Below are 19,417 nucleotides of genomic sequence, written 5' to 3'. Positions count from 1 at the left end.
CAGATATACTGTGTGCTAGTGCCAGGCGTAATTATAGTCTACTGGCAGTTTGACAGGAGCCTCACTGTGGCTGTCTAAAGGTCAGCTGGTCGACTACGTTATATGCAGGTTTGTGGGTTTGACGATGTAACAGTGACCGCTGTTGGTCTGCGTGAGAACGAGAGGGCTGGCGTATTCCTCGTCGAGGTTCCGACTGACCATATCTCCCCACCATAAGGGAGGGTCGCCGTATTGTGCACCAAGCACATCACAGTAACCCTTCACATCTGGATTGGCTCTCCGAGCACAAGTAATGAACTTCCTGCAACATTCAGTGTCGTCCTAAACCATTGGTCAGAGACTACCTGCAGCTGGACTAGTGAATAACTGCCCCGTCCATAGGCTGTCATTAACACCCTAACATGTTTGTTGATAGAGATTTAGGAATTTTCTTTCGCCTGTCTCGTAGGTTGGATCCACCCACGTTTCACTAACGCCAAGAACAGTAACTGCGTCTTGATAAAGCATTACTGTTCCTTTATTGTTGTTTTATCCACCTTGTTCCATCTGATACGGGGGTGGGTTTTTAGCAGTACGTACAGTCTGCTCTACCGGCAGTCGGTTTGAAATACACGAGATCTAAACGAGGTAACAAAGAAGGCTTGACATTTACGTCCTTTCTGTAAAACCGCGAGTGGTGCCGTGACCAGGGAGCATGAACTGCCGATGAATGGCGCCGCATCGTGTTCAACCACGAATCGCGGTTCTGCACTCCCCTGGGCGATCATCGTCGGCGAGTATGGCGACGACCTTGGGAGACACCCCATTCTTCCAGTGGTTTGGAGAGGCACAGTTGTGTTACTCCAGGCGTCATGGTTTGTGGACGGCTGGTAGTTAATGGGGGAACTCTGACGGCACAACGGCACCTCACGTACATCCTGCGTCCTCACTTATTACCTATAGTACGACAATACCGTGGTGCCATTTTTCAGCAGTGCAATGCTCGCCGAACATGGCGCGTTTGTCTGTGAACTTTCAGAGTGATGTTGAAGTACTACTGTGGCCAGGAAGATCCCCATTTCTGCCCCCGATAGAATATGCGTGGGACCAGCTTCATCATCATCCCTGTCCCAGTGCCAGCATCCAGGATATCAAGGACAAGTTACAGCACTTCTGGGCCAGCTTGCCTCAGAAGAGCACACAATGGCTTTATGACACCCCTTCACAACCAAATAAAACCAAACCAAAACCAAAAAGCATCCAGGACATATGGAGTGCAACGTCATACTGATAAGTGGGCTCTTACTGCCAAGTTCTTCGTAAATTTGACTCGATTTTGTAATCACTTAAATAACGACAACCCCTGAAGTTTCATTCCGTTTCCTTCTAGATGCTTCACTTTATAAGGCAGTGTACATTAAGGGTACACGAAAAATCCTCTTCATGCGACTTATCGTCCCCGATGTTTGTCTATAGTTTCCTGAATCACAAAGAATATGAATTTTGTTTCCATTAATTTCCCGATTCTAAAATAAGGCATTCAAGTGGCTAAACTATGGTGTAAATGCCCTTACATTCCCCATGACAGTTTTTCAGGTTAGCTGTTTTTTCCAGCTGCATTTAAGAAGACGGTGGTCTTTAGATTCTCCTTAGCGCCCCCGCTCGCCAGACAGGAAGGGCGTGTGCCGCCGCGACCGCGCTACCACCACCGCCCCCGCTCCCGCCCCCGCCGCCGTTAACAAGCGCTAATTTCCCCAGAGTTTTGCGCCGCCTGTATGGCTGGCCGAACCATCGACATCGCCGCACAGCTGCTGGTGTGCCGCTCGCCATGGAAACCATTTTTCACTTTACTTCGAGAACACATGGACGAGTGAACAGGTACAGAGATCTTGCTGGGAACGTACAATAGGTATTCAACGTACAATATTACCAACACGGATAATTTTTAAGGTTGAGTTAGGCGATAAGTCCAAAATAAATTCTTCGTGAACAGCAAAATGTTACAGTTAAACGAGTGGAATGAAAAGTATCATCCTATGTAAATTCCACACGATTAGTGTCACTTCACTGACGAAGTCAAATGGAGAAGGTTCAAAGTGGTTTTCACATGGCTTGCCGTGTTTCACGCTACATTTTTTCCTTCGTAAGCGAACAAAATTTGTGCTGGTAACTCACTAGTTTAAAACATTGGGTGTCCTTGCCAACTGGTCACTGTTCTTATGACGTCGGATGTTGTATTACACAAAGAAGTTTTAACTAATTTATCATTTTCTGTATAAACCTCCGTCAGCGCGCGCTCGCGTGCGCGCGTGCATGTGTGTGTGTGTGTGTGTGTGTGTGTGTGTGTGTGTGTGTGTGTGTGTGTAATAGCATTAAGAAGTTCTTATCCAGTGCTTCACGCAAAATACATTACGTCATTGGCAACTAAACTCATACGTTTAATAAATACAATCCATAAACAGGTAAATAGTGTAATTTCGTTCCCTTATAATCTTTTTAACTTGGGTATTTTATGCTCTCCGAGATCAGTGGACAACGTTCGGGAAAAAAATTAAACTCTGATTAAAACAACTCATTCCTGGAGCCTCTTTTCTGACTTTTGCGTCGCCTTTTCCTTTTTTCTTTTACTTTAACCACTCAGGAAGCATTGTAAGGTGCGAGTACATATCCGATAAATCAGATGATGTATTTAGGAATACCCATTTGACGTCTTATTGATGTCAAACAGAAAAATGGTTCAAATGGCTCTAAGCACTATGGGACTTAACTGCTGTGGTCATCAGCCCCTAGAACTTAGAACTACTTAAACCTAACTAACCGAAGGACATCACACAACACCCAGTCAAACAGAATTAATTGTCGATACAAGATTCGTTTGTGTATCCGTGACAAAAGTCTCAAATCTCTAGAGGTATCCAAACCAACTGTAAGAATTACGACGACAGCATACACTCGAGAATGATATATGCAGTGTCTGTTCTTTCTGACGTGTCCAAAAGAAGAGAAAAATTTTCACCCTACAACCACTATGAATCGAGACACTAAAGAATTACGCACATTAGCTGTCAGTGGGCATTTATTTATATCAATGGGGAAAGTTGAAAATTTGTGCCGGATCGGGATTCGAAGCTGGGTCTCCCACTTACTGGCGGTTGCGCCGGCCACTACGCCATCTGGACACAGTAGTCACCACAACCGCACCGACTCCCATAGCACGCCTCCTGGTCAGGCCTAAATTCTCAACTTACGTAATGAGCAGGGGCACTACATCAGTATGTGTTGTATAAGCTGAGAATTTAGGTCTGACGAAAGGCTGCTAGGGTAGTCCGTGAGGTTGTGGTGACCACTGTGTCCAGATGGCGCAGTAGTTAGCGCATCTGCCTAGTAAGCATGAGACATGGGTTCCAATGGCAGTCTGGCACGAATTTGCAAATTGGACCACTGATATAAATCAGTTCCCACTGGCAGCTAATGTTGTTTAATTCCTTTGTGAATGAGTCACAATCGTCAAGTATCCAAAAGTATCAGTCCAGAGACATTTAATGTGTAATGACTACGTAAATCAAACCCGGATGAAGCAGATGACACAGTGACACTTTTCAGAGGAAGACTAAAGGAATGTTATCAAAACACAAAACAGTGCTGGAATTGGAATGTTTTCCGTTCACTGTTATTCAACGAATAAGTCAACTGTTTAGTAAAAGTACTAAAAGAAAAAAAACCTATGCAACTTGAAAACAAAAATATTTTTGGCGGAAGAGGCTAAGAATTCTCTAATCGGACACATTACCGCCCACGAAACGTCGGAGCGCCTCTTAGCGACGCAATAGAATCCTGGCAAAACGCTCCGAGGTCTTAACAACGCAATAAATTAAATACGAAGTAATGTGGTTGCGGCATAAATGTGTAACACAAAATACTCATTTTTTCGTTACACAAAATGCAGCTTTGCAATGGTTATGTTTAGTGACTTGTAGTATAACTCTACGGAACCAGATCAGAATCAAAGAAATTCGGTTTTGAATGTATCCTGCTTAATTTCTGAGTAGCCTGTTTAGGCAAATGACGTGGTAACATAGTAAGCAAACAGTGTTGAGAGCCACTTTACCTAAGTCTCAGCAACAAAAAAAGTGACAACATGCTGCTTCTGCTCGGCTTCAACAAGATCAGAGTCTCGTCGCTCCCAGAAAACGTACAGCGAAAAGCAAAACAGATTATGTGTGATAGGGTAAAGCTGTATGCCAGACAGAATTCGAGCCCTGTCATACGTTCGCGCTTCATCAACCGACTCCAGGATTCAACTTATCACGGGCTACTCCTCTGGTCGAAGCTTCGAGACGGCCAGTGCCTGTGTTCGGATGAGGTAAATGGCGTGCAAAGCCTCCAAACGCCTGGATCCGGATATGACATCTGTTCCGCCACCCACATTTCAACTGTCATACATTATCATAAAGTCTGCACAGAGTAAAGAAATAAAATACACTTAGATGAAAAATATCGTTGTAATTATCATCACTACTTGTGAGCGTCGCCGGCCGGTGTGACCAAGCGGTTCTAGGCGCTTCAGTCTGGAACCGGGCGACCGCTACGGTCGCAGGTTAGAATCCTGCCTCGGCCATGGATGTGTATGATGTCCTTAGGTTAGTTAGGTTTAATTAGTTCTAAGTTCTAGGGGACTCCTGACCTCAGATGTTGAGTCTCATAGTGCTCAGAGCCATTTGAACCATTTTTTGTGAGCGTCCAATAAACTGAAGCAGTCGATATCTCGACATAGGCATGTCATCACTTCGCATAGCTATGTTCCCGTCCGAAGCAACAAGATTTTTTTCGGCTCCGCCTGTCGCCTCATTGTGATGAACCAACGGATACTACAATATGAGAAAATAAAGGAAATAAACATACCTGCATAAAAATTTTAGGCATCCTCAGGCCATATAACACTCCAACGAAACACCAATAGCGTATCTTGATGCCACCTGGCAGATACTTGCGTTGGATCCTAAGCTGTATAATCCACTTTGTAGGGAAGAAATATCCACCAAAAGCCACCGCTTTTCCTTTTACCTTTATTCGCATACTAGTTAGGGAAACACATATCCATCATCGGGATCGTACAATGAAAGAGAAAGCTATGACTATAATGAAACGAAAAACTATACACACATTTCCCCCTTCTTTTTCAACATTTTTATTACATTGTAAAATAAGGGTAGCTGTAGTAGTCTTCATCCCGAAGAGTAGTTTGATGCAGCTCTCCACGCTAGTCCATCTTTGTGTAAGTACTGCCGTCTACATCCATTTGATCTCCTTACTGAACTCATGCCGTTGTCTCCCGCTGCCGCGCGCGATTAGCCGGGCGGTCTGGGCGCTGCAGTCAAGGACTGTGCGGCTGGTCCCGGCGGAGGTTCGAGTCCTCCCTCGGGCATGGGTGTGTGTGTTTGTCCTTAGGATAATTTAGGTTAAGTAGTGTGTAAGCTTAGGGACTGATGACCTTAGCAGTTAAGTCCAATAACTTTTCACACACATTTGAACATTTTGTCTCCTGCTAACATTTTTGCCTCCTAAACTTCCCTCCAATACGAAATTGTCAATTCCTTAATTCCTCAGAACGTATTCTATCAACCAACCCTTTCTTTGAGTCACGTTTTGCTCTCCAGTTCGATTCAGTAACACCTCATTAACTATTCAATCTATACATCTAATGTTCAACTTTCTTCTGAAACAACATATTTCAAAAGCTACACTCCAGACAATAGCTTCAAGAATGTCACACTACGTCCAGTCCTAAAGTAAGGTACCCCAGTGGCATATTATTACACATTTTAGATTTTGAACTAGTCGTAGTTAGAATATTCGGTATGTTAAAAGCGTATATAGAATACATAAAAACCAACACTGAGAGACAATTGTGCCCGCATCTCGTGGTCGTGCGGTAGCGTTCTCGCTTCCCACGCCCGGGTTCCCGGGTTCGATTCCCGGCGGGGTCAGGGATTTTCTCTGCCTCGTGATGGCTGGGTGTTGTGTGCTGTCCTTAGGTTAGTTAGGTTTAAGTAGTTCTAAGTTCTAGGGGACTTATGACCATAGCAGTTGAGTCCCATAGTGCTCAGAGCCATTTGAACCATTTTTTTTTTTAGAGACAATTGTATTACAACACTCGTTTAATTAACATTACCCTGAAGAAGGGTCAATGCATCTGTGTATAGTAAAGTGAATGCAGGAATATAAAACCGTATCATATTACAATGAAAAAGAATTAAGAAACAGGTGAATAGAGGAATAAAACGTGTTTGTATGCGAGGCTTACTGAAAATCATTTATTACCCAAAGTGCGAAAAGCTTAATGGCATGTGTTGGAATGTTGGGATGAGCCTTGTATGCGGTGCTGTTACTTCAAAAGTAACGTACTTTACCAAACAGAATACAGACATCTAAAAACATGATTTACAATAAGTACCAAATGGCAAAGCAATAATGGCTAGGGGAGAAATGCAGACGAATACAAGCAATCAGAGTAGAAGCATGCACGACTACAGGAAAGATAGATGCCGCTTGTAGAAACATTACGGTAGCTGTGGAGAAGAAGGGAAGTCTGAGAGGATGAAGAATAATACAGAAGGACTATACAAACGAAAAAATAGATCAGTTTGGATTCCACAGAGATATTGGACACAAAGATTTCTATTAAGAAGGACTGAAGAAAGGCAAACCTAAGTTTGTATCACTTGTGTGTATATAAACAGTTTTTGGCATTGTTTGGTGTATACACACTTGTAACCTCAGAAGGCAGCAGGGGCAAAACACAAGGAGCGGTACGTTATCTACATATTGTACAGGAACCAGACTGCCGTTAGAATACTGAGACAGCTGAGGAAGGAGAGAGACAGGGCTGTAGCTATTCTAGTCAATCTGTACGCTGAGAATGGATTAAACGACACGAAAGAGATAATTGGAAAGGGAGTTAAAGTTCAGGGAGAAGAAATAAAAATATTATAAAGTATCCGCCACAGGGAGTCAAAAAGGGAAGTCGCAGGTGTACACTAATTTTATTTGAATTAACAGGACACAATTCTCCTTCTTGGAAACAAGTGGTAACACAGTCAGGACCAAAATAAACTCCTCGTTTGAACACAAACAGTACTTGAAGCAGAGTACCCAATAATAGTGATCAAACGAATAAGTCTAAACTGAAGATAATCCTAAACAATTCCTGTGGCATAGAGTCAGTGCTAGAAAATGAACATAAATATGATCTTAAGACAAAAGGTCTCTAGAACGAGAGCAAACTCTGCTGGAAACTGTTACTAACTATTAATGACACAAAGCACTACAAAGGCTCACTTTCAAGTTAAATTCCCTAAAGGACAGTCTCATACTGAGGTTCTAGCATGAAGAAATATAATCAGGGCTGGTGTATTGCAATTAAAAACAAAGTCCAGAACTGACACAAGTAAAAAGAAGGTCCGTGAGCCAGCGACCTCTGCCGTCGCTTCGGTCGCCGTCTGTTGGATGTATATAGCGTGGGAGCCCTCGAGTGTCGTCATCATGAAAGTAGGCTGCCCGCGAAACTTGCATGTAATATGGGCTGCTGGCAGAAAAGGCATAAGCCGATGATACGCTCTTTCCGTTTTGCTTATGCCATTGTAACTCTGGCAGAGACGGCAAATGACTTTGAAAAGTAGCTGAACGTAATGAAGTGTCTTGTAAGGCCGATCAATAACAAAAGTAAACAAAGGCAATGGAATGCAGTCAAATTAAATCAGACGATGCCGAGAGAAGTGGGTTAGGAAATGATACACTGAAAGTAGTAAACGAGTTTTGTTACTTGGGAACCAAAATAAGTGGCAAAGGCCGAATCAGTCAGGATATAAAATGCACCTGAGCCGTAGCAAGAAGTGAGTTTCTGGAAAAGAGAAATCTGTTAACATCTAATAGAAAGTTAAATGTTAGGAAGTCTGTACTGGAGATATTTGTCTGGGGTGTAGCCCTGTGTAGAGTGAATCGTGGACGATAAAAAGTTTAGACCAGAAGAAACAGAAGCTTTCGAAACGTGTTATAGAAGACTGCTACAGATCAGATGCCGCGCTATACAGAACTGCCAGACGCCGACCAAAGCGCCGGTAGAGGTCTCTGGCCTCACGGACCATTTTTCCTACACCGGCCATGCGACAAGAGGCAAGACAGACTGTGTCCTGGTGCCGAGGGTTGTACTTCGGCTGCCGAACAGGCTCGGTGAAGCATTTTCACTCCGATGAGCCAGGCGCCGGATGCTTACGCATTTCTTCAATCATGAAATGGCTTTGGAACCCACGTAACGATAACGCAAAGCTTCACGCCGCTGTTTCTGCGAGACGGCTTGTGTGAATTCAGAATAGTTACAGCTCTGTCTCACTCCTTTCTCAGCTGTCTCCATATTGTGTCCTTTGATCCTTCGAACGGCAATCTCGTTTCTGTACAATATGTAGATATCTTACCGCTCCTTGTATTTTATCCCTGCTGCCTTCAGAGTTTATAAGAGTGTATTGCATTAAACAATGCCAAAGCTTTCTATATATGTGCACAAGTGATACAAACATAGGTTTCCCTTTGTTCAGTCCATCATCTAAGTTTTGGGGTCAATATCTGTCTGGAATCCAAACTGAACTATCTTTCCTACAGTCATGCAGGCTTCTACGTCTTTGCATTTCTTCCCTAGCATTTATTGCTTTGCCATTTGGTACCTGCTGTCAATATTATTTTAAGATGTCTGTATTCTGTTTGGTTACATGTGTTACTTATGAAATAACAGCACCGCATACAAGGCTAGTCCCAACATTCCAACATACGACTCTAAGCTGTTCGCGCTTTTAGCAATGAGTGACTTTCTATAAGCCTCTCATACAAATATGTTTTATTCCGCTATTCACCTTGCTCTTGGCCATTTCTCAATTCTTTCTCAGTATAATATGAAACGATATTATATTCCTGCACGCAGGTTGCTATACATTGATACACTGATCCTTTGGAGTATTGTTAATTAAATTCAGGGCTTCTCACAATGTATCTAGGCTATGATATACACGGTGTCCAGAAAAGGACTCCCTGATTTCAAAATTAAATATCTCGAAAACAAAGATCGATAGAGGAATGCGGTATGTTTATTGTGAAAGCTGTAAGAAGTTTATACAGCAGTTTGAAATAATAGTTACAAAAGCTGCTAACAGATGGCGCTGTACGCTGTATAGCTCATATCAACATACATAAGTGAAATAATCGTATGAAAACAATCTTTGCAAACAATCACATCACAATGTTTTCAAAATGTTCACCATTGGCACTACAGAGGTGGCGCAAACGAAGAATGAAATTCGCCATCACATTTCGTAGTGTCTCAACCGAAATGGATTCACATACCACAGAGATTGCCGATTCAAGCTCGTCCAGCGTGGCGGGATGCTTCGGGTAGACCATGTCTTTCACTGTGCCCCACAAAAAATGGTCACAGGGAGTCAAATCCGGCGAATATGGAGGCCAATCCATGCCTGCACCAGTAAATTTGGGATATTCCAAAGCAATGACTCGATTCCCGAACTATTCCTGAAGAAAGCGAAACACTTGTTCAGTCCGATGTGGTCGGGCTCCATCTCGCATAAACCATTCAGTACCTGGTCGATCCTCTAACGTTTGCTGTGTGGCGACAAATTGTTCCAAAATTGCAACGTAACGTGCACCGGTGACCGTTTCTCGAATGAAAAAAGGGCCAATAATGGCTCTGCTGCATACTGCAGCCCACACAGTAACTTTAGGAGAATACAGGGGTTTCGCTTCACACCAATATGGTTTTTCGGAACCCCAAAATCGCCAGTTCTGCTTATTCACGTATCCATTCTGGTCGATGTGTGCTTCATCTGTAAACCAGATGCAGCCAACATCAAATCCTTCACTATCAATCATTGTGAGCGTCTGATTAGCAAAGGCAACCCTTTGTTGCACAGCTCGTATGGGTATGGCCTGGTGCGCTTGAATTTTGAATGGAAACATGTGTAGGCTCTTTCTCAGTATTTTCTGCGTGCTGGAACGCTTCAAACCAGTCTCAGATGCAATTCTACGGACGGATGACATTGGATTTCGCTGAATAATTCCAGAAACTGTGGCGATATTTTCAGGCGTAACTGCGGTTTGCTTGCGGCCAACATGCCCCACTAGATCATCAGTTACGCTGCAAGTTCGTTGAAATTTTGCGAAGAGCGTACGAATAGTTTTCGCATCGGGTTCTTTTGGAACATTAAATCGTGCTTGAAAACTTCGCCTTGTTGCCGTAGGACTCTCTTCTAACCTGTGGTACTCTAGCACCAGAAAAACGCGTTGTTAAATAGAGTACATGGTTTTACTCTCTTCCTTCGGTACGCTAACCTCCTTTCACGTTTCAATAGTGGAACTGATCGCTCTGGGCTTCGGATCACTATTTATACTAGGCATTACGTATGGCGATTACAGCACCATCTGTTAGCAGCTTTTGTAACTATTATTTCAAACTGCTGTATAAACTACTTACAGCTTTCACAATAAACATACCATTTACTGCATTCCTCTATCGATCTTTGTTTTCGAGATAATTAATTTTGAAATCAGGGAGTCCTTTTCTGGACACCCTGTATGTAATTCAAGTAACTGATAGTAGAGAGGTACTGAATCTAAATGGGCAGAAAAGATCTACAGGGCACAACATCACTACAACGAGGGGTCCAAATGGATGTAGTTTTGTCGTTTGTAACTAGTAGACAGAGACGAGGATGCTTCCACAAGATAGACTAGTGTGGTGAGCTGCATTACCAGTCTTCAGACCGTAAACAACTACAACACTACCACCATCGTCAAAAATTTAAAAAAAAAATCAAAGCATATATTGAAATACTAAAATTTATACGTTTTTCAGTTACTGTTAATTGTGTAAGATTATATAAGCTTTGTAATGAAAATATTTGCTTGTAATAATATTTGAAAAGCTTATTTCTTTTGTCATTCATTCAACTATATTTCACGATGTCACAAAAAATGAGGTCATCACTTTCTTTCGCGAGAACAAAAAAAAAAAAAAAACCACCACATACGAATGAATTTCAACACGGGGTGCCAGAATTCGAAACTGTGCACGTAACAGCTGCTAACCGCCTCCCTCTGTTGTACGCCGAGCAAGCCGTCTGATGAAGTCCTGTCGAAACTTCGTCCATTATTTTCACGGAATTATCGAGTGTTGCCACATTAGCAAAATAGGTGCCATTTATTTTCACCCTGAGACGTTTCGACTGTGTCAAAGAGCGACCTATGGAGAGTTCAACTTTTAAGTTTAACATACGTATGTCTGTAGCTGTAACAGGATAGCATCTTTAATCTGCACGGAATTGTAATGACGTAAGGTGTTGGAGTTTCACAGAATATAACCGGAGAGTTAATATGGTATTACGCGTAACTTATTTAACTAGAGCGTAAGTAGGATTGCGTGTAAAATTCGAAAGGGCACAAACACGCGCGCGCGCGCGCGCGCACACACACACACACACACACACACACACACACACACACACACACACACACACACACACACACACACACACAAAATAGGAAATAAGTAGCGATGTAGGTTGGGTAACGAGATTAGGATTAAGCTAGTGAGCGTGTAACCTTGATACGAGTTTTGATTTTTTCTTAATCCTGCGGGCTACTGGTGCAAACTTAAATTTTATCATTATCGTCAAAACAGAGAACTCTGTCTGTCCCTGACGACATCACTGCCAAAGGAAGTGGTCATTCACTAACAGAGACAAAACCCACAGCATCTAGCACGTCAAGTTCAACTGTCAGGTTTTCAAAACTTTTAACGCAACGGTGTGTGGCGAGTTACGTTAGTATGTTGAAAAACATGAAAACGGAGAAAGATCACTAAAGAAGAGCATAGAACTGACGGAAAGTAGAAAATATATTCTGTTATATGAATACTGTGTCACAGCGTGCACTCTACCAAACAAGCAATTGAATTTTATCGGCTGCATGTCAGATGGAACGCACTTCTACCACCAGACGGGAACCAAAGTTACGACAATTTATTACCTACGGCATGTAACCCTGCTCCCTCCAGCCCTCCCCCCTTCCCCCATCAAGTGACACATTCCCGCCACACAACGAAAACCCAATAAAAAATAAAACTCTACATGTCATATTTACAACACCCTCTGCCATAAATCAACAGTATCGAAATCAAATGACAACGCGGTTACAGAAGTTATCATAAATGCATTACTTGAATTTTTTTATTTTAGGGTCGTAGTTGGACTGAAAACTATTTTGATTAACGTGTCGTGACACTTTGTCACATTAACAAGGAATGATTTACACTTACGAGGGCGTGCTGAAAGAAAAGTAACGCCTCTGAATTCTTTTATGTGAAGCTTCTTCAGTTTTTTAAATAAAACAAACTTTATCAAGATTATGCATCTTTATTCTTCATGTCTACGCTCTGACGCTAGAGGGCTCCGAATTGTAGCGTGTAATACGGCGGTGTGAAACGTAACTATGTCGGTGGTCTCAGAAACAGCGTGCTGTAATCGAGTTTCGAATTAGATGAGTTCGTCCACGCGTGGAGCACACTCTTCTTCAGCATGACAATGCCAGACCACACACGAGCGCAACGACATCTGCAACAATCCGCCGCCGTGGGTTCCCTGTCAACGATCATCCTTCACGGAGTCCCCAATTGGCCCATTCCAATTTTCATCTGTTTGTGGAACTAAACGAACACTTCACTTTGGTAGTGTCGAAGCGGTACAAGCATAAAATCGGGACTTATCTGACCAGGCAACCGTTTTCCAGTTGTCGAGGGTCGAACCGATACGGTCACGAGCCCAGGAGAGGCATTGCAGGCGATGTCGTGCTGTTAGCAAAGGCACTCGCGTCGGTCGTCTGCTACCACAGCTCATTAACGCCGAATTTAGCAACACTGTCCTAAGGGATACCTTCGTCGGACGTCCCACATTGATTTCTGCGGTTATTTCACGCTATACTGCTTGTCTGTGGAACTGTACGACGATGATAGAGACTTTATATATTACTGCATAGTACGTTGTTAAGTAAAGGGGTACGCCTGGGACGATTTTTTCGATTTAAAACTCGCTACTTTTGAATTTATGAAGGAAAATAAATGTAAGAATGAGAAGTAGAACACCCGGAATGGACTGAAAACCTCGCATTTTAAGTGAACGAGACTGCATGCTGCCCACAGTAAGACAATGCAACGCGAGAAACCACTTCTTTCTGATTTGATGGGGCTGCATTAAAAAACGAAATAGCTTTTTGTATGAGACATTCTGACAAACACAGTTCAGATCGCAAAGTTCACTGCCCTTAAAGACACCGCGACGTGTGAAGAATTCATTGTGGCCTTGAAAGGATACTTTCTTAAACGTTTTAAGGATACTGCCAAGCTTACATATGATTTCGATATGTTTGCCTTTCAGTGGTAAGGACCCCTGTGCATGTGCAAATGTAAATGATTGTCCTGCAAGGTAATCCCCGTTTTCATGACCAACTGTTTTACGTTACCTACGTCCAGTACGATTACACTGCTTTCCTTAGATAGTTTCCACGTCTCCATAATGAGGTTGCAAACGTCCTGCAACCTTTCGATCGATTTATATGCGTGAAGGATATTTTTACGTGACAACTTGAGTACGAAAATCTGTCAAATTGTCTGCGTTTGTCAGCAAGTTTACCAAATATAGGTTATATTATGTCGTCAGTGTGCCAAGAATTATTAAATAATCTGACAATTTGTTTTGTTCGTGATCCATGTTTTTCAGAAATATGAAATACAAAACGAGGTCGTACGTAGTGCGACTCTACTTCTATTTAAATGGGGTGCGTTTGCAGTTTCCCGTTGTCCTCCCTCCAATCGCCCTGATAGCGTGCCACGGCAGTGAGAGAAGTGTGCAGCGAGCGCACGGTTCGTGAGCCAAAATCTTAGCCGCCCCTCCTGTAGAATGTTCGCCTTTGCTGACGGGGCCAGAACCTCACCTCTGCTTGCACCGCTTCGTAACTATCGAAGTGGAGTCCTCGAAGGTGTTCTTTAAGTTTTGGAAACAGATGAAAATCAGATGGGGTCAAGTTGGGACGGTATAGAAGATGATCGATGACACAGAACCCAAGGCGTAGGATTGTTGGACACGTCACAGCGCGCATGTGTCATCCGGCATTGTCGTGTAGCAGGATAGGGTGCTTCATGTCTAGACGAAATCTTTGAATTCGAAACTCAATTACAGAATGCTGTTTCTCACTCACCAACATAGTTACGTTACAGAAAGCCATGCTACATGCCACAATTCGTAGCCATCTAGCACCAGAAGACTACAAATACGTAGACACGAAGAATAACTATGTAGAATGTTAATAATGTTTGTTTTATTCAGAAAGCTTTAAGAGTTTTCAGTATAAAGAAATCCGAGGCATTACTTTCCAGCACTACCTCATTATTAAAACTTAAAGTCTGCCACTCGTCGATGTAGAACTGCTACGGACGATAATGAACATCCGTGTACCATACCTAACATTACAATCAACAGATTACAGATACCGCGTTAGTAAGTTACTTCATCTTCATACTGAGAACCTAGTAGTTTCGGCAACGTAACATGCGTGTGCCACTAGAAGTGTAACTCACCATCAACGTCTCTGATTTGGTGGACGGGACTCACCTGACGTTCTCGTGCTTCTGGATGTAAATCTTGTGAAACTGGCCCTCCACTGGAGAGATGATGTCCGCTTTCATCTCCATGGCGACGTGCTGTGGCAGCACCGACAGTAGCAACCGCTCCTGCAAATGAAACCGTTGATGTCAGGTAAAAACGCGGCATCAGGGAGGCAAGGCAACACACAGGGGCCACCAGTATGGCGTTAGTAAGACACAGACTGCCGAAAGACGTCCATCTGGTTGTAGTGCACTGCAGTTATATTTTACTGTAAGTGATAAAGCGTAACAGTAGATGGCCTATCATCAGAAAGTTAACCATGATCGCCTCATACATTTGTTTGTAAATAACTTACAGGCCATCAGACATGGCTGCGGATATTTTTGTTTCGTTTTTACAACTATAACAAAACGCGAGTTTTTCACAACAGACGCGTTTCGCTTTATTACAGTAAAGCATCATCAGTTGCCTATAATTAACAATATTTACAATTTGATTTCTTTTTTAGAACGAAAAACAATTGTTAGCAAACTGTTTGTTTCTACTTACTCTACATCAAATGCCGTCTGCTAACACGTCTTTGGTTTCATTCTTCATTAGGCTCTGATACTTGGGGTCTCCTTTTTCACTGCTTTGCTGAACGCTGCATTTTTTATGTTTTACACAGCACTCATTTTAGTGCACCACTGTCCACTGTTTAGTTGTATACTTCTAAGTGTGTACCGCAGACATTGCCGCTAGTCCTTTTCTCTGTAGTTAATTAGGTTGGGGGGAGAGCGGGAGGAACCAAGATAAATGGAAATAAGTGCATGATGGATAATGAGTTGGAGGAAAAGGTGAGGAGCAAGATGTAAAATGGAATTGGTGGGAGGGATGGTGGTAGAGTGGGAGAGAGTGGAGAATGGAAAAGGCCCTTTTCTTTTTCCATGTGATTTCTTGAAGTATTTTATATAGTGTCTATTCGAAAATTAATGTGGTCACTGAGCAACCGTTTATTTTGTGTTTATGCTTTCCGCATACGGAAATTTTCTTCGAATGGTAGGTCGTCTCTCTCTTTAATAAGTCTTGTGAAGTTCATATCTCTTTCAATAGTTCTTGGTCTGTGGTATTTCTGCTTTAGAAGGTACGCAAATGTTGAATGGTTTGAACGTATTTCGATGCTGTGATGTGTTCTCTGAAGACAATCTAAAACAGAATACCACGCACCAAGCACTATTGCTCGGTAGACAGGCGATGTCAAACCTTGACAAGGTTATAAGGTCTAGAGATATAACACTAGCAACAAGGATCCGTATTGTGAGGGCTATGGTCTTTCCAGTTGTGACGTATGGATGTGAGACCTGGACCATTAGAAAGGCTGAACGGTGAAGAATTGACTCCTTCGAATTGTGGTGTTGAGGGAAACTTCCAGTTCCATGGACTGCAAAGAGAACCAACACATCAATATTGGAGCAAATAAAATCAGATTTCTCCCTGGAAGGTCTAATGTTAAAACTAAAGCTGACCTACTTTGGACACACAATGCGAAGGCATGCATCGCTGGAAAAACCATTAATGCTGGGGAAGATTGAAGGAACTAGAAGAAGAGCACGTCAGAGGATGAGATGGGTCTATGGCATCACAGAAGCAATGTGTTCCAACCTGGAAGGTCTACGGGAGAAAGTGCAAGACGGGAGAAAGTGCAAGACAGGAAAAAGTGGCGTGATTTGGTTCATGGAGTTACAAAGAGTCGGAACCGACTAAACGAAAAAAAATTATATATATATATATATATATATATATATATATATATATATATATATATATATATATATATATATACACTTTCACTGATCATCTATTCACCGATTAATGCAAAGAATACTTGGCAAGCGACAGTATCCTGCAATACCACTTTACAACCTAGATAATATGACGTAAATGTTTAAATTTTACAAATATACTATACCCGAACTGACTGTATAGCATTACTGAAATACTGTTCAAAAGAATTAATGGATCACTTTTTTATATACTGTCATTTCCCACCCTTGGGATGCCGAAGTTTGAAATTTGGCTCAAAGGTGCCTACAACCTATTTCTGTAATGGCGCCCTGCGATATCACCTTAGAGCTTGGTGACACTTTGAACATCAAGGTGTCGGTACATGCAAAATAAAGACCAGAGGTCAGAAGTTCGAGCTTAACTATATCTCGCCCCTCTCCCCCCTTCTCTTGTCGCCTCAGCAATGGAGGTCACAAGCACGACGCCAAGCATTGAAATCACGCAATTTTCCTATGTGTTCCCAAGGAAAACATTTCAGACACACCGCCGGTCTGAATCGACATAGAATGGCCTCAGGAGGTGGCATAAAGGGCGTAGATTAAACCACCCCTTCCCTTGGTGCGTTCGTTATACGCACATTTCACAGTTGAAAACGACAGTTTGCAATGCGATGTGCAACAGAACAACTTTTTCAAAGCCTTTGACAGTGCTGGTACTTCCATCACTGCACCCTCCCCTTAGACGATTCATCTATTCTCCAAGGAAATTATGGGGTTGCAATCTCACTGAATGTTATTTGAGCGCTTTGGAGTGTAGCGCGACCGCAATTTGTTGTATACAGCAATACTAGCGGTCGTTAAAAACCATTCGTCGAAATATGAGGCAGCACCTCCGTGCTGTGTCTATGGTGGTGGGTGAGGGGGGGGGGGGGGGAGGCGGCGGCGTCTACACGACACATACAACGATAGAACGGAAAGAAAACTTAACGCTTCCTACATCTGAGTGGCACTATACTGCTGATCTAGCGTTTGCTTGCGGGCATGCGAAATTTGAGGCTCTTTCATGTGTATTCTGAGCGGTGGAGTAACTAAATTGTTTTTCTTAGCCATCATTAAAAACAGCTTAAAAAAAAAAGCTGGCATCCATCACAGAGGACCCAAAAGAAAGGAGTGAGATGTGCTTAAGGAGGTGGGGGGGAGGGAGGGGGGGAGGCAGTGAGATGACGAACTTCCCGACGTTCAAAACATTCGCTGTGGTTTTGGACATAATTAAAGTGAAATTTTGTGGCATCTGCCACGTTACACCTCATATTATCTTCTGAGTTGCGACTTTTTCTTTCACCTGTGTCAACACCTTGCCATTTGAAGCGTTAATGAGGCCGAGGATTACGTCGCAGAGCGCCATGTTTTCCCACCATTACAGAGGAAGATTGTAGGCATTCTTGACCAAAATTTCACACCTCTTCGTCACAATAGGGGGAAATGACGGAGTTTCAAAAATTGACACTTTAATTCTTTTGCACAGTGTTGAAAACAATGATTTTGGTTGTAGAATCTGTGTATCCCAGGGATGGTCAAGAATGCAGCTTGTAAACCGTGCCCTGTCTCGGATGCCACAGAGCTCAGCTTGGTTACTCACTTCCCCTACCACCACGCCACGATGTCTGAAGGGGATGAGGGGGAAAATTGTTAATGCTCAGTATTTAGATGGCAATGCAGTCGCTCTGCATACGACACAAATATTCAGTATTATTTAAAATTTTGGCGTGCCACAGACAAGACAAAATTTTACCTGTTACAAATAGCCGATATACAGACAGAAAATTTCACAGAATTTGGCGCTCAGGTTGCCAAGTAATCGCGACTTGTTTAGTCACATAAAAGAAAAAAGGTGTTTCACGTACATATGCTGAATGAAATATTGTAGCACTTTTGCATCCTCATTATGGAGACGTCGAATCTCTACCTAAGGAACACACTGAAGACGTGCTGGGCAATTTTAATGTATAAGGATACGTCTTTGAAACGGGAATTGCACTGCAGATAAATCAGTTGATGTCTACACATGTAGAGGAGCGCTCTCAACTGAAACAGCAACAATTGTGAAACTGGCAGTGTCCTCAAAACATTTAGAAAACTATCGTTGCAATTCTTTCAAGGTCGCAATGAATCCTTCGAACTTCGCGTATTCTTTAAAAACAGTAAGCTTAGGAAACTAATCTGTGTTTGTACAAATTTGTCCCTTCTACAATGCGATTTTCTTTTTAAATGCATCCCCATAAAAGGAGAAAGAAGTTGTATCCCACCTTGCAATGTCTTACTGTGAGCAGTGTGCAAGCAAGTCGATTTAAGCCAGGTCTGCAATCCATTCAGGATGTTCTAATTTTCGTTACTGCAGACCTTTCTCCTTCATAAATTCAACAAAGCGGGTTTTAAAAAGAAAAATCATTCCAGGAATACCCGTTGACTTAACCAACATACTCTGCAGTAATATCTTTATTTACTTTCAATAACTTTTCTTATGTCTCCGAAACACTTTTTGAAAAACCTTACGCGCTTCGACTTTCCGTCATTTTCAAAGGCAGTGTTACGTTAGTCATATAAAATTGTTCGTTAGACAAGTTGAAGCATGACAGAATTCTAGTGCTAGAGAATGTTGTGATACATTTAAGGAACAATTTTGTGTGACTAACCTTAAACCGCCTTTGAAAATGACGGAAAGTCGAAACGCGTAAGATTGTTGGAAAAATAAAAGTGTGGTCAAGAAATAAGAAAAGTTGTTAAAAGTGCATCCAAATGGCCGCGTCGCCTCGCAGCATTTTCACGCATATTGGAGCTGATATCTAAATTCTCCACGCTCTTCGTTCAATCTCGTGACAACTTTTCCAGCTGACAATGGAATAATGCATGTGTCTTCAGAAATTTTACTATTCCAAGGACCAATTTCTTCGAGTGCTCCAT

At 42.5% G+C, this 19,417-nt stretch overlaps 1 protein-coding gene across 1 annotated transcript in view; it reads right to left on the bottom strand.

Moving 5' to 3' along the window:
• Positions 1-19,417, bottom strand: part of LOC126252611 (Ca(2+)/calmodulin-responsive adenylate cyclase) — a 370,372-nt gene that overhangs the window by 249,827 nt on the left and 101,128 nt on the right. The window contains exon 6 of the mRNA XM_049953514.1: positions 14,700-14,818. Coding sequence (XP_049809471.1) covers positions 14,700-14,818 — 119 coding nt within the window. The remainder of the gene's footprint in view (positions 1-14,699; positions 14,819-19,417) is intronic.

This window comes from Schistocerca nitens, chromosome 4 (assembly GCF_023898315.1).
Source record: "Schistocerca nitens isolate TAMUIC-IGC-003100 chromosome 4, iqSchNite1.1, whole genome shotgun sequence".
In the NCBI taxonomy this organism is placed as follows: Eukaryota; Metazoa; Arthropoda; class Insecta; order Orthoptera; family Acrididae; genus Schistocerca; species Schistocerca nitens.
Note: the sequence above shows the minus strand (reverse complement) of the source record. Positions and strands in the feature narration are given on the sequence as shown.